The sequence below is a fragment of the Ambystoma mexicanum genome, chromosome 4q, assembly GCF_040938575.1.
Source record: "Ambystoma mexicanum isolate Mex_15411 chromosome 4q, UKY_AmexF1_1, whole genome shotgun sequence".
Lineage (NCBI taxonomy): Eukaryota > Metazoa > Chordata > Amphibia > Caudata > Ambystomatidae > Ambystoma > Ambystoma mexicanum.
Genome location: NC_090928.1, coordinates 417,545,178 through 417,561,426, shown reverse-complemented (window position 1 = coordinate 417,561,426; position 16,249 = coordinate 417,545,178). Strand labels below are relative to the sequence as shown.

General features: G+C 47.8%; 1 protein-coding gene across 1 annotated transcript in view; it reads left to right on the top strand.

Moving 5' to 3' along the window:
• The window catches only part of CNST (consortin, connexin sorting protein), an 851,678-nt gene that overhangs the window by 809,063 nt on the left and 26,366 nt on the right, over positions 1–16,249 (top strand). Inside the window, exon 11 of the mRNA XM_069608001.1 lies at positions 4,507–4,642. Coding sequence (XP_069464102.1) covers positions 4,507–4,642 — 136 coding nt within the window. The remainder of the gene's footprint in view (positions 1–4,506; positions 4,643–16,249) is intronic.

Here is a 16,249-nt window from a genome sequence, read left to right as displayed (position 1 = left end):
GTTAGAGTCGAAGGAAAAAGGTTAGCTAGAAGACAAATGAGCGGTAGGTTAAGAGGGTAACTGAAGTGGGGAGCAAGGCTTTTAGTTTGGTTTTTAACAAATCTGTGTATTCCATGCCTGAGAAAGGAGCCATTCCTGTAAACCTAAGTTTTGGTTTTTGGAGACCTGGGATTCATTAATGGTGGCTATAACAACCAAAGATTCCTGGACATTTTAGGTGCAGTCTGTGGTGGAGGGCTATATTCCTGAGCTAAATTGCTTTGAACACTTTAAGTAGGATAATGAAATCAGGGATTTTGGTGATCAAGGTGGTGTTGGGTTGGTGCAGGGCCCTCACAAACGAGACCAGTCCACCTTAACCTTCACGGAGGAGGAAGTAAAATGTGCTCCAATATGCCAAAAAGCAGGAAAAGCACCCAGCCCGGACAAAGTCCCTATTGATTTTTTTTTTTTAATCTAATGGAACCCGTAATCTGGGTGCCATATCTCACTAAACTCTTTAAAGCTACATTAAGATCTAATCAGGTTCCCCCATCTTAGACTATGGTGGAGAATGCCCCCATTATTATATAAAGGGTAGTAGGGACCATCCTAGCAGTTACCGTCCAATCTCCTTGTTGGACGAAGGGGGAAAGGTTTTTGTGAGAACTTGGGCACCTGGAGTCCTGGATCATTACCCATCACCTTCAAACAGCAGGCTGCCAAGGCTGTAGCAGTACATTAGATCAAAGTCTACGGCGGAGACTTTTGCTGGACAAATATGTAACTCTGAGAAAGATGTATGTCTACTCAGTTTTTATAGATCTACGTACAGCATTTGGTAGTCACAAGGTCCAGGCTATGCAGTACACTAATGAGCCTTGGAATTCCATCAGCACTCCTACGGGCAATCCAGATGACTTCTATTAAGAAGGAGAGGTATGCCAGGGCTGCGTGCTAGCCCCAAACCTATTCTGTCTTTTCACCAGTGGTGGTGTTTGCGAGGCTTTTCTTCTGATGCTCCCACCTTGGCTAGTGACGAATTTCAATAATGATATTTGCAAATGATGCAGTCCTTGAACCTTACACACTGGTGGGGCTTAGATGGCAGTTCAATGTCTTTGAAAAGATTTGTGTGGTTAGTGGCTTGTCAATTAATGTATCAAAAACAAAGGTTCTGGTGGTTAGCGGGTCTAGGGTGAAAAGAAAACCAGATGTGTGTCTTGTACTGAATGGCCAATCAGTCGAGCAGGTGGGCACCTATGATTATCCTGGGCTAAGAACTACTGAAGACAGTAAATGGAATGTACAATTTGCAAGATTGGTTGCAACACTAGGCAGATACAGCCTGGCACTGGCTAGATTTACCTGTACATTTGGCAGTGGGGGGCTTGGTGTTACGATTGAAGCATACAAGCTTCAGGCAAGGCAGGTTGCCTTGTACGGAGCCAAACTAAGGGAATAAATAACTGTAACACGTTTATTGTGTTATACAATGAGTTCTTTGAAAGCATCCCGGGATTCCAACTAGCTCACCCAACTTGCCATCTTACCTACAAACGAATTTACCAAGATTAGATTCCTTGTGTAAATCTAAGCCAGTGTTATACCAGATATAGAGAAGCCCTGGTGGATATCCTGGCCCAAAAAGGTGGTACCTCACTGCCGTGGTTTTTACATATAAAAAAGAAGCTCCTCAGGCACAGTGAATATTGGGACATGGATGGATACTAACTCCAAGCAGCGTTTTAAAAACGCCTATTATGCCAAAATGCAGACTGAGGTTTTGAGGACAATTAGACAATCAACCCAGCTCAGTAATTATTGGAATGTGAAGCAAGAGTTTGGCTATGAGGGTTATCTGGATAACATACGCCTCAAGCCCATGAGGACTCTATATATTAAGCTTTGTCTGGGCATTCTTCTGGTGACATACTTGTGCCATAAATGCAAAAGTAATGCGATGGATGTCTGCCCAGCCTGCATGATCCAGATTGAAAGTGGATGTCCTTAGTACTTCGATCTTGGAAAACGTTACTTAAAATCCCTGTTTGAAGTTGGGTGTAACAGAACACCTGTACACTCATCGACTTTATGCCACGCTTTGAAAGATCTCCTGGCAGTGCACTCCGTGGCCAGTTATTTGCACAGGGAGTGGAGAAGACCGGGGCCGGGTGCAAGCTTGTTTAATATCTGAAATGAAAGCCTTGTGCTGGTTCGATTTACTCTAGAGGGATACTTTATGGAAATCGATCCACTTGTGTACCTATTTATGGATTGCATTGGCACATATTTTGAAACATGTAGGAACTTGCGTGAATGCACTTTATATATGTTTAATGATGCTGTACTCTATGCTGCTATTTTATGATATTGTATAACTATCTTGTGAACCTCTTTGGGTTGGATGTTTTGTGTCACCGTTCTGGCGATATTAATGTTTGTAATGTGTATTGGTAATGACGTTTTAGCAGTCCCAGTTTTTAGTGATCGTGTATGTTGCAATTACATGTTTTAAGTGTGATGTATTTTTCTTGTGCTTTTATGGATTTTGCCGAAATAATGCTTATAAAGTAAAGATATTGATCTGCATAGGTGTGTTCTAATGCTCCTTGAGGTAGATTGTCAAGCACAGAGTTGGTGTCGCATAGATCTGTTAATATTGCACCAGATGATCTGAGTAACTGATTATAGCTCTTGGCAGCAGTTGGTGTCCAGGTAAAACAATCGCATCTGAGTTACAATCAGAAACTAAAGAGCTCACAGCGTCTGCCAATTTAATTGCTTCTCCTGCTTTGAAAATGTAACCTTATGTTTGCTTCTGTTGATGTAGTCACCTGGTGATCTCATTAAGAGACTGCACAACTCCGCTCAATGCACAGAGAATTATCTCAACCTTGAAATTACATCACAGGCACTGCCTCTAGCCATAATCATTCTGAGCTTTTGGGCCATAACCTTACGCCTCATCTAAATACTGTGTTTTTGTAGAGAATATCCAAGAGACCTTGCGCTATTTACCAAACCTACAATGGGCGCCCCATAGAAGGGATACATGGCTTAGTTGGCGCCCGTTTAATGTTTGTACGCCCACATCAACCCAAAGCGATCATTGCATGGCCATTTGTGGGGAAAATGGTCATCATGGTGCCTTGGCCTGTCTGGTTTAGATGCACAGCAACTTTTCAAGTATCGATCTATGATTTATGGTCAATAGCACTGCGATGCAGCCTAGCTAGTCGCATGCCAAGCCACTACACATACTGTTCTGGAGTTCTGCCTGCACTAACTGACCATTTACTGGTTTCGGTATGTCCACAACTGGAAGTCTCTCAGCCATTCCATAAACATGCTAGCACTTGTCAGACAAATATCTATGTTGCAGAGTTTAAGAAAACGTATGATTATCATAACAGCTGTTTGACAACCTGACCCTGACTAAATTGAGAACAAGCCAAGGGTGCATCAACATTGTTCTCAAATCGACCACAGGATTGGAAGGCTGTTTAATCAAAGTAACACAAATGTAACCTCACTCCTTGCTGCCCAAATGTAGGTTTAATCTGCTGCCTATGAATAATGGAGACAATAAATGGAGAAGTTGTGTTGTAAATGGGACTCTAGTATCCTGGAAAACTTACTGCATTTTATAGCGTTTTGCTCACTGCTGGATAATCGTTTACGCTGTTGAAACATTATTCTTATATTAAGAAAAATGCACTTTACCAAGTGCCGCTCTGCTTTGCTATTTTTAATGATGTGTAGTGATGTTTTTTTTTTGCTATGCTGTGAAACTGTTGCTGTTAGGAGTGGGGCTCGTTCTTACCAGTAGTGTATATTTAAAGTAGATATAATGGATTTTAATAAACGTTTATAATTTTTGCAACGTGGTTGCCAAATGACTTTGATAGTCATGGGTTTTTGCTCTATGGAAACATGTGCTTTCCGAAATAAAGCATAATTTGATTTGACAACAAATATTAAAGTGAAGAGGGCAATGGAACCTGAATTTATATGGCCCGTTGTATCTTGGTTAGTCACTTTGGTGTAGTGTAAGATTGAGAACCTTTAGGTTTTCAAAACGAATTGTTCATCACATAGTAAATGTGATATTCACCATTGGACATTTCGCAGTGTATCCAAAATATATTTCATATCAGTCGTTTACACTTCTCATACATTTGAAGAACACTAGGTAGAGAAGTCTTAACTGAACAGCGTGTTTGTTTAATTACATCCCCTGTACAAGCTTCCCTGTTGCTTCTTGATATTCACAGTTCTTGGTGTTATACGTGACTATGGGAAATGGGACTGAAAATCTGCTTTTCAGTTTAGGGAGTATTGGTGTTTAAGGAAAGTGTCCATGTATTCTCCTATATAGCACTTTCCCCCTCGTATGTGCTCTGCGCAAAACAGCAGCAACGTCCAATAGTGTCTCTACAAATCTCGTTTGTCTTCATGTGCGTAGCTTGATTTTGGTAATTGCTTTTTGCATTTCATTTCTGATTGACAAAATTGTCCCAACAGTTTTCACCTGCTGAGGGACTGGTGTCCATTTTGAAGAAACAAAACGAGAGTGAAGGTCAAAAGCTTTCCCAGATCCAACAGAAGCAGGCAAAAAGGAGAGTGAGATTCCAAGAAATGGATGATGCCTTGGATCAAGGTTGGTGCAAAGATCATCCTCATTGAGATTTTTCTTTTAATCCCCATTACATGTGTGTTCTTCCCTTGAATTTTCCCCATGCTAGTCTTTGTTCAAATTAACTTGACTTGTTTGTTCATAACTATTTGAGTACTCTGAAGCCTGCAATAAAATTGGTAGATTACCACTTCGTCACTTGGAAGATGTCATGGCAGCCGACATCAGGTGGCAGATAGGTTTAATCTGCTTACTGTGTTGTCATCTCAGGCATTTTACACATTTTCATTTTAAACGTGTAGTTTGCACAGCAGCTGTTTTCGTCGTTTTGTTAACTACTGTAAGGCTGCAGAAGGAAGAGACTGACACACAGGTGGCATGCTTGGTGTCATAAACTTTTATTAGTAATTATGAATGGAAGGACAACCTAATTTTCCCTAACTGTAACAGGGGTTTCCCTACCTCAACTAAAATACTAAGTATATGGACAGAGTGTCAGTGTAAACCAATAGTCCACTGTCCTGTGTCAAAAAGCCTACTTCAATGTATATCCTTGGTCCAGAAGAATGACTCCTTTCTTCTGGACAGCCGATCACAGTTCTGATTGCTAGGTGGGATCTTTACCTGACGAAATGACTCACCATGACTCACCCAGGTCTCAGTCCCTTTCCAAGGTACAAAACAAAGTTCCAGGTTGTAATGTCAATAGCAGTAAAGTTCTCAGTTCAACTCAAGGCGTAGAGTTCCAGTGCAAACATCAACATTCCTTATTGCCCATAGGTGCTTCGTCACTATGGGGTTTCTGGAGGATCCCTCTCTTCTCCAGTGGTCGTGTAGGCTCAACTACCAGAAGAAAATGCCTTGGTGTTTTCCCTCACACGCACCACCAGGGAGATTTACTGCCTCCGTCTGAACTTTTTCAGACTTCTTATGCACTTCACAACAGTTAGGTGGAATGTCTCCTTTCCCCTGGCCTTTCTCAGGTTTTAGTTTTGGCAGACCTGGTTCACTCTCCTGCCAGGTACTGCCACGAAGATGATGACTTTGGTTGAATCTCTTTTCTTCTTGTTTGGGTGCGGATCCCAGACCCATATTTTTCTGTCTTCATAGCTTGGAAGGCTTGGTTCCCTCCTCTGCCAAGTACTGCCACGAGGAATAGCATGTTGGACTTCTAATTTCTCACTATTTCGGCCCGGGTCCTCAACCCTTGTATCCTGTCTCTTTTGGGGCAAACTTGGTTCCTACTCTCGCAAAAGTACTGTGACGAAGAGGAGGGTATTTTAAAAACTTATACCCATACAGGGTTTCTGCCTCCCCTGTTCCTCTCCCACTACGGGTCCCAGCGCCTCGCTGGTTACCTTCGGCACTTGTAGGATGACGGCAGGTTCTTCCCGGTGTCTGGCTTCTCTTTAGTTTGTGGCGTGGCATTCCCTGTGTCCCAGTGCTTGTTTCTCCTCGGTTTCAGGCTCTATCTTCCGGACAATGTAGGTGCCATCCTCACTTGGTGCGCCATCCTTCAGCCTCCCTTCTCCTGGACTCAGTCCGCGCCACTGGGTATAGGAGCTCCGGTAGCCCTGTGATGTCGGGAGCGGCGTGTCAGGCTGGCGTCTCCTTTGCGCTTCCTGGGCTTCATGGTTGCACATCCTGGTTGGCTGTTGCTGTCTTGTGATCCTTCTTTAGTTTTTATGATGGTTGGGAAGCCACGTCTCCGTCTAAGTGTATCCCGCTCTGGTTCTCTCTGGGCTTCATTAGTAATGTTTCCAATATTCTTCCTCATCTCAGCACTGGTGTTAACTGGGATCTTTTCACTCTTCTTAGTCCCAGAAGTTGTTATAAGTGTAACCTCCTCTGCCTCACAAGAGTACATGGTTTTAGTCAAAAAGATCTTAGATGGAAAAGGGGCTAGTATATGTGAGGGTTCTATCGGGCCATTCCCTAGATGGTCGTCATTGTCCCCAGAGGGGGATTCTCTCACCATGAGATCCTCCGCTGAGTACCACCCCCAGGGGGACTATAGGGTAGCAGCTTCACCTCCCTGGCCTCATGGAAAGGGGTCCCCCCTCAGGAAGAAGTGGCGACATCCAAGGATTTGTCACACTACATGTGTGTTTATTTGGGGTAGGGAATTGCAGGGTGGTGGATGGCAGGGAGGGTTGGTGGGGTGGGTTAAATGGTGGGGGGGTGATGACAATTCACTGAAGCACTTTCCTGTGAGGCTAGGGAGGTGAGCCTGCTATGCAACATTCCCCTTGAGGGTGGCGGAAAGCGGGACCTCACAGGAAGCGACTCCCCTCTTGGGTATAGGGACTCCCGTGCAGTAGATGATTAGGAGAACCATAAAGAATAATCAAGGGTTGGCAGCCAACTGCACTGAGACGAAGGAGATAGAACGAGACATAATGAATACACCCTGGAAAGATACAAAGGACTGTGTGCCTATGCTGGGGAGGGCCCAATGCTTCCTCATAACAACCCAGAAAGGACCAATGAAAGATGTGCTAGTCTTCGGAGCCCGGGAGATTCTCTCTGGGGTGGTGAAGGCAGTAGGATAACGCTGAGCGGTCTGTTGGACCAACGCTCGTGACCTGGAGAAGAAAAACACAACGAGGAGACAGGAGCTCGACTTCGGTGCTAGAAGACGACCTGGAGGCGGTGGTATGACCCAGAGAGGGTGGACCCTGTGGTCCTCTAACGATGCAGAGACCGTACCAGGACTGCCTTCGCAGAGCCGCAAGCTGCAAGAGGAAGTAACAGAAGCCCACACAGGTTGTTTTAGTCCGTCAAATCTGACCCTGCGAAAAGAACCAGGGATGCCAGCCCAGTACAAGAGAGGTAACTGGAGTGGTGGGAGACCCAGGTGGGGAAAGCGGCAAGAAGCTAATGAAGAGTACTAAGGGACCAATCATACTCGTCCCAGTGTAAGTGAATGTTGGAAAGCCAATGAAGAGCACCAAAGGACCAATCGTGCTCATTCCAGTATAAGTGAATGTTGGAAAGCTAGTGATGATTACCAACAAACCCCTCACACTACTCCCAGTATAAGGCAAGATTGGAAAGCGAGGGGAAAACACCAAGAAGACAGTTGTACTTGGTTAAAGCTAAAAGAAAGTTGGAGCGAAAGAAAGGAGTGGAAAGGGGCCAATCGTCCCTGTATACCAGAAGGACTATTTGTGAAACTAAACGGACAGGCCAGAGGAGGAGCCCGGGCATACAAGAAGTTGGGAAACAACTTGGAGACCATGCTAGACTTGGAGGAAAGGAAAGCCCAGAGTCTTTGCTCATCGAAACAAGGAACTGTACCAATAGTAGAAAAGGGGACGCCCCGGAGGGACAAGAGCCCCCTTTTGAAGAACTAAAGGAACTTATTCAGAATATCGCCAGAAGCCATCCGAAGAGAGACTTGTTGAGGCTATAAAAGCCTGTCCAGGAGAAGGGAGTCATTCTTCTGGGCCCTTTTTTCTTTTGAGCCTTTTTGAATAGTGGTAGGAACAAAATAGGGTAGTATGGGATGGAGGACAGACTATTACTTTGGACAATCTCGAGGCACTAGTTATAGTCTCTTTCCCATGGGGCCCCCTGGTCATAGATCAATATACCCCGTCACCCCGTGCTGCTAATTCAGACCTCATTGGAGCCAGCGTGTTAGAGGGGGCCTTCTGGTGAGGCATGAGTATTTTTCGGCATAGTCCATCAATGGCGCCCAGGTGTTCAAAAAATAGTTCAGGTTTCCTGTCCGAATAGCCGTTACCTTTTCGGCCACCACAGTTTCCCAACACTTTGACCACCATAAAGGGACAGAGGGGCCATCCACGTTTTTCCATTGCAACTTTCGTGGCTAGTAGATGTGTGCTGAGCAACGATATCTGCCCCGATAATGGATATTCCCCCTCCCTCTGTGTCCCCCAGGAGCACAATTCCGGGATCCTTTGGGATTGCCAGCCCGGTGATTGCCTTTGTGGTCTGTCACCTCCCTCCAGTACGACTCAGATTTCGAGCAAGACCATACCAGGTGGAATAAGGAGCCATTAGCTGCACACCCTCCAACGCTTGGGGGAATTTCGGGATTGGCTTTGTTTAGCTGAGCTGGGGTAACGTAATATCTATAACAGAATGTGTAGCCCCTTCCCTGTTTGAGATGCATTGTGTGCTCTTGTGTAGTCTGGTCCAGATCTTAACACATTCCTCTATCTCGATCTCTCGGCCTAGGTCTCTCTCCCAGTCTAGAATGTACTTTTCCTTTTTTTTTCAGGGTTTGTTCTATCCAGCCGACGGTAAAGTGTTGAGACCCTGCCCTTGGGGGCAGTGAATAGTAAAGAACTCTCGTGTTGTTAATTATCTGGCCCCATTCTTCCTGACCATTCTGTGGAAGACCCAGTGTCGAAGTTGGGCATAGTGGAACCCTCGTTCTCCCCTACCCCAAACTTTTCTTTACACCGTTCGAATGAGATGGGGGAGCCACCCTCTAACATATATGACAGCTTTCCTAGCCCTCTCTCCTTCCATGCTGCACAGCCGTGCAGGGGATTACCCGGGGAGAAATCAGGGTTGTTCCGAACAGGGGTGAGTGGCCCCCTGGGGCCCTTGCCACCCCATTTTCATGCTGCTGTCTTCCAACTGTGAGCGGTTACGATTGTTGCCGAGAGGGGGCCCTGTTTTGCGTGCGCTTTTATCGTAGGTAGGTGAGGGAGCTCTGACTGGGGAACAGGGCACCAGACTTCTTCCAACTGTTTCCACAGAGGCTGGTCAACGGGCTGGGACCATGTGTATGCATGGGAGAGTTGGGCTGCGTGTGCGTATATATAGTCACATCCGGGACTCCCATTCCTCCTAACACCCTCCCCCAGAGCATAATCCTTTTTTGCTTTTCTGGCCCCGTCCCCCCTCCCCTCCCAGATACATTTTTGAATGTTTCTCTGTAAGGTGATCACTTTGCTTGCTGGTACATTTACCGGGAGCGGCGCACGTTGGTATAATAATTTGGGAACCAGATTCATTTTTACCTCTGCAATACATCTGAACCACAGAGATTTCTTGGGTCTCCCAGAAAACTACATATTTAAAATGACAACATGTAATAAAATGCCTGAATAAAAACATGTGGAGCAGTTTAATTACTTGAGGCATGCAGAGAGGAAGGGGAATTAAAGAATAAGAAACTTGCAAAGACAACAGCTTGTAGCTTCCGAAGCCAGAAAGGGGGTATGGTGTTTTCCAGAATTTGCTGAATTACTGTAGTCTATTGTCGCGGAGGGCGCAGAGGAGGGGACAACGCACAAAACAATTTGATTGGAATAATGCAAATGTTTTATTAGATAACGAAAGAATAATGTGGTTCAGATAGAAAAATAACTGATAACTGATTAATGGGAGAGGGAGACTGTGCAGGTAAATGTAATCTTGAGTTCAGCAGAGTGTTTTTTAGGGTGTTCACAACTTCAGACCCAGACGGACAAAACAGTCCACTCAGGAGGTGTTGAAATGAAAAAGTAATAGCAAAGAAAATGTTTCTCGCAGCATGGAGAAGGTAGTCCTTCCCGCTGGTTTTTGGCTGGAAGAAGAAAACCCTCGTTTAATTTGTGACTTTTTGGAATCACATACCAGGAGAGGGGAGTCATTCTCCTGGGAATGGAACTTTGAGTTGTTAAGACTTTAGTTTGAAGTGTAGGGCAACTCCCCAGCAATCCAACTGAGAAAATACAACCCACTGGGGAAAAAGGCTAGGTACACCTTTTTTCGAGAGGGACAAGATCTTTGATTTGGTATACAAAAGGAAAAGGTGACAGGGTATTATGAATCCACTGTCATAGAGCTCTCTGCCATTCCTCACACAAGATTCAGGTTATAAACACAAAAATCATCACCGATGACACACTCAATATATAGTGTTAGTCCCCCACCCTCTTTGGCTGCCAACTATATACATGCTAATGGTTACATATAGCCCATTCTCTAATTGGTTCCGCTGTCTTCTCTTCCATCTTCACCACACGTGGGCAACGTTCTCATCCAGCCTGGAATGCTGCAATGTAATTGGTGAAATTCAACTGGCCCCACCCTACCTTTGATCCTAACCACGTGAGGTGCACCTGGTTATCAACATGAACCCAGCAGACAATTTCAAGGTCAGCTTGGTCCTTGGGAACAAAGCAGCTCTCTTCTCATCCCAAGTACATTGGCTTCCCCATCATGCCCTCACCACTGGCAATGGTGCTGTGGGAGCCCCCTTCACCCGACTGGAGCATACCCTGGTGGTGACGACGGACTCCTCTTTCAGGCTGGGGGCCACTCTGGAAGGCTGTGATCCATGGAGCATGGGCTGAGGCGGAAGCCCACCTACAGATCAGCCTACTCGAGATCCGGGCAGTGGACCTGGCCCTCAAGGCATTTTTGTCCCTACTCGGGGATAAGTCGCTACTGGTTAGGACAGACAATTTTACTACAATGTTTTACATGAACAAGCAGGGTGGCACCCATTCCCTGGAATGGGCCCTTACGGATGGGATCTGGATTTCAGCAGTCCACCTCCCGGGGGACAGCAATGCAGAAGCAGATCAGTTGACCTGCTTGGGTTTCAACACCTACGAGTGGGAGTTGCACAACTACTCCTTGTTGCCCCTGTTTCAGCATTTCGTGTTTGCAGACCTGGATTTGTTGGCATTCCCCCAGAATGTCAAGTGCCCCTAGTTTGCTTCATGGGCAGGTCAGGGTCGGGGGTCACTGGGAGACTGCTTTCAGATCGGTATATTTCAGCTGCAGGTGATGTGTTCTTGCCCACTCCTCGGCTCCAACAGACTGCGCAATTTCCGGGCCTCCTTGGGCTGCAGTCTCATCCTGGTTGCTCTGCACTTGCCTTTGAGACCCTGGTTTTCAGATCTGCTGCAGTTGTGCTCCCAGGGTCCCGTCCATTGTCTGATCTTCAGCAGGGGCTTCCTGACGCAGCAGAGCGGGGCACTGGAACATACAGACACAGCCAAACTGTCCCGGCCGGCTTGGTTGCTGATCAGCGGAGGCTTCAGCACACTCAATTTTCGGTTTACAACTGGGACATTATTCAGGAGGCCGTTGACCAGGTCCCAGTATAAGAGCAAGTGGGCTAGGTTCTGCCCTTGGGCTAGCGACAAAGGCCTGGACCCTGTCAGCTGGACAACATACTGGCCTTTCAGCACACCTGGCTCATTCTGTAGTCGAGGTGGTTACTTGCTGCACGTATTTGGTTGCAATTGGGGCTTACAAGAATTCCCCATAGCATTTTATTTGGCAGCCAACCCGGTGGTTAAGTCCCACCTCGAGGGGTTGTCTACGATTTTTCCTCCTGTGCATAGACATCTGGTCTGGGACCTCAATGTCGTTCTTGCGGCTTTGCAACGCAAGCCTTTCAAGCCAATGGCTTCCTGGGACATCCGCTTGGTGACACTGAAGACTGTTTTATTGTTGGCTCTCACCTCCGCGCTCAGGGTTAGGAGCTGCAGGCTCCGTCTTCGTGTGAGCCCTTGACCACGTTTCACAACGACATGGTCATCTTGCGCACTCACCCAAACTTCTTGCCCAAGGTGGTCTCTCTGTTTCATCTTAATCAAAAGATCTGCCTGCTGGTGTTTTTCCTGAACCCATAGTTGGAGGCAGAGAGGGCTCTGCATTCCTTGGACCTTAAGAGGGTCCACTAGTTTTCTCTCTCTCTGAAAAAATCCTTCAGTCCAAGGCACTGTTTGTGACTTTTGGGGGCTCTTCCCCCGGCTCTCAGGCCTTTAAGACTTCCATCGCCCGTTGGATGGTTCAGGCCATTTCGAAGGCCATTGACAAACCTGTTCCTGAGGGGATTCATGCGCATGCGCTCAAAGCCAAGGCCACAGCCATCGCATTTCAGAGACCCGCTTCTCGGGAAGTCATCAGCAAGGTGGCTACTTTGGCCACTCTGTCTGGCTTCTGCAAGCACTATTCATTGGACACCAGCTTCAGACGTGATGCAGAGTTTGGTCTGGCGGTTCTGAATAACATTTTTGCTTCGTCCTAGAAATGAGGCAGGTTATCACAGCTCCACCCTATGTTTCTTGTTTGGTGGAATCACCAACAAGGATGGGGGAAAGGGGACAAGGATGTATGAGCATTTAAAGTTACTCACCGTAGTGACTAGAGTACTCGTAGTCCTTAGTCCGCTTTCCTCCATACGTCCCATGCCCCTTGCCCCTCTAGTATGCGAAGGACTAATAGGTGAAAGTGTAGCCAGGTATCTAATCGTCCGATGTGTTCAAAGGAGACTGAGGCGATGCGCCGGAGGCCGAAGCCCTGGCTAGGCGGTCCCACAACTAAGGCCGCGCCACCGCGCACTATACTAAATTTAAAGTGGAAGCTCAATTTTCTGCTGCCAACGGTTCCGGTACCTTCCCCATGTTGGGTAACGCCCAAAAGGATGGAGGAAAGGGGACTAAGGACTATGAGTACTCTAATCACTACGTTGAGTAACATTTCATTTTTCTACAAATCTTGATCCGCCCACACTGGGACGATGAATCTGTTCATGGAGTCCTTCTCGACTCTCTAGCTGCGCACTGTTGTGGAACTGGCCTGTGAACTGTATCGCAAAATGGTTTGCGGCTTTCACTATTTCTTTATGGCTTACAGCCCCCTCCTGGAATTGTACGTATGCGTTTTCCGGTTACCTCGGGTTGCGGGTCCACACTTCTTAATTAAACTTCTTCCTTTAGTACTCCTCCACGTTTCGCCTCTCTCCACCTAGAGTTATTGTGGACCACCTCTGCGTAGCTGTTGGACCCCTTCGTCCTGCCGTGACAGGTTACACCTCCTCCACGGTCTCTCACCTGATAGTCACCTACGTGGCTCTGCTGTAGGGTACGGTAGGCGGTCTCGGCCCCGTTGTCGGACCGCACGGTCCACCCACTGCAGGGTGTGTCACCACTTCGCAGTCTCTGCAAGCTTATCATGCCGGTTACCTACTGACTCGCAAGACAGTCAGGCGTCCCGCTATTCCTCTTCTCGACCTTATAAACAAGCCTCTCTGCAGTCTTCTGAAGCCCTGCGTCTGCTTTCCAGGCTTCAATGCAGCCTTCTCGGTCACCTGGTTCTCCCTCTGGTTGCATCACAGCTTGCTAGAACCGCACGGGCCATTGATGAAGAACGGAGTCAGTCTTTGCTGTTCAGTTTGAATAGCGCGGACGGTCCCAGCGTAACGACTTCCAATTGACAGCAGCTGTTCTAGCTTTCGACGTACTCAAATGTGGCTTTTTACTTTTGTCATCAGATGGGTTCGATATTTTACAATAACGCACAGTTTCAGAGGTGATCTGTTCTTGATAAGATTTAGGCGTTATCCTCAGCCTACGTTGTGGGATTTCACAGGGGTGGTGCCTCCCAATTGCATTTTATCCATAGGATAGGAGTCCCTCCCCATGATATAAGTCATTTATAACGTGCCTGTACACAAGTGTTTCTAGGCGTGACAAGACAAGGGACAGAAGGGAGGACAAAACAAAGAATCTTACTAGTCCTTGTGTCATTCAGATTGTGCATGTGCGATACTCATAAGTGCAGGGAGGGGTAAGCGCTGGTGGGAGGGGGAAAGTGCAGTCAGGGCAGCGTGGATCTGGGTAAGTGCAAGGAGGCAGGGGACTGTAGGGTTTCAGATATAGCCCCAAGTGCACGGTCAGCCCGGAGGCAGTGCAGGGGCTACTGGTCGTTGGGGGGAGGGAACTGGGGTGGCAAGGGGCTCAAGAAGGAAAGTGTTTAGGAAAAGAGAGTTGAATGTAGTGCGGGCCCAGCCCTAGAAAGCCATGTGGATGATGCAGAGAGTCTTGAACTTGGTGTTCTGTTCTTGATTGTCGTGCAGAGTATGGAACCTCCGTCCCCAAGCACCACAGAGGAAGAGTAAAAGCACTCCCTCTGCGGTTATTGGGGCCACAGGTGGGTTTCCCTCGCCGGTCTGATACCACGAAACTGCTGACCCCAGACAGCTGTAGAAAAAGGTCTGATTAGTTACCAAGCGAGCACAATAATACACACTGATGAAAACAGAAGGCAGAGTCTTACCTATGTGGAGAGTTGGTATGCCGTATACCTATGCTGGGGTACTTCGTGGAGAGGGGGGGGGGGTGATCAAGTGAGCTGGCCTCCCAGTAGTATCAAGACCAATGTCGTGCGAGGGTCCACCCAACCAACCTGCAGAGATATATGTGCAAGCTGGAATGGCGAGAAGCCAGATCCGAGACACAAAATCCGTAAGGGGCAATCCAAAGGCAATTCCGAATAACGTTCCAAAGCAAACAAGTAGTCAGGAGGGGCAGAAGAGCAGAGCAAGGTCCAGAGTCGAAATCCGTGTCAAAAGCCGTGAATCCAAGAAGCAGAATAGCTGAACAGAGTCCTCCGGTGCGAACAGCTGTGAAGCGCTGTTTCGCGGGAGTCCAGCGTTTAAATCCTGTGTGTCCCTGTGTCAGCTGATCCGCGAGCGGGACCGGTGAGCGTGTCACGTGACCCGGGACCAGGAAGTGCACGCTGGAACTGTGTTGACGAATGCCGAGGCGTTTGTCTGTAGTTGCTGTCCCGTAAGCGCCATGGAAGCCGCCAGTGGAGGTATGGAAAGCTCCTATTGTACCTGGTTGTTTGGTGCTTCCGACCCCAGAGATGAGCCTGCTCACGTGACACCCCCCGGACATGAGAGCGTGTGTGAGAGCTGTGTGAGGATGAGGGGTGTATGACTGGCGTACTTGAACGGAGCCGTGAGTGCGTGACAGAGCCCCCCCAAAGGCCCACGACCCCGTGGGCACAACGGATTATCCCTATGGAAACGGGAGACTAAACGAGGGGCAGAGACATCCCCAGCAGGGATCCAAGACCGCTCCTCGGGACCATAACCGACCCAGTCCACGAAGTACTGAAGACCCCCCCGAAAAAGACGGGAACCTAGAATGGCAGACACCTCAAAAATGTCCGGAGAGGACGGAGAAACCGGGGCAGCGGGGAAGCGAAGACGAGTAGGGCTAGGACATGGCCTGAGGAGAGAAACGTGAAAGACAGGATGCAGCCGCCAAGAGGAAGGGACCCGAAGGCGATAAGCCACCGGATTGATGACCCGAGAGACCAGATAAGGGCCCACAAAACGGGGTAACAACTTGCGACAACCCCGCAAATGCAAGTGACGGGACGAGAGCCACACTCGATCCCCAACAGAAAAGGAAGGAGCGTCGGAGCGCTTCAGATCCGCAGAGGCTTTCATCGAGGCCTGAGCCTCTCTGAGATGCACCAGGGTCTGCGAGTGGACAGCAGAGAGATCACGGATGCATGAAGAGGCGGTCGGATTGCCAGATAGCGAATAGTCGGGAATGGGCAGGATCTTAGGGTGCTGGCCATACAAGGCGTAGAATGGGGTGAACCCTGTGGATGAATGAGTTGCATTGTTATAGGCAAATTCGGCTAAATGCAGGATGCGCAACCAGGACCGTTGGTGTTGGAGGGTCAGACAGCGTAAGTATTGTTCCATAGTCTGGTTGACCCTTTCGGTCTGGCCGTCCGTCTCGGGATGATATGCCGAAGAGTAGCGGGAGTCGATCCCAACTAACGTGGTCAAGGCTCGCCAAAAGCGGGAGGTGAACTGGGAACCCCTGTCAGATACCAAGACAGACG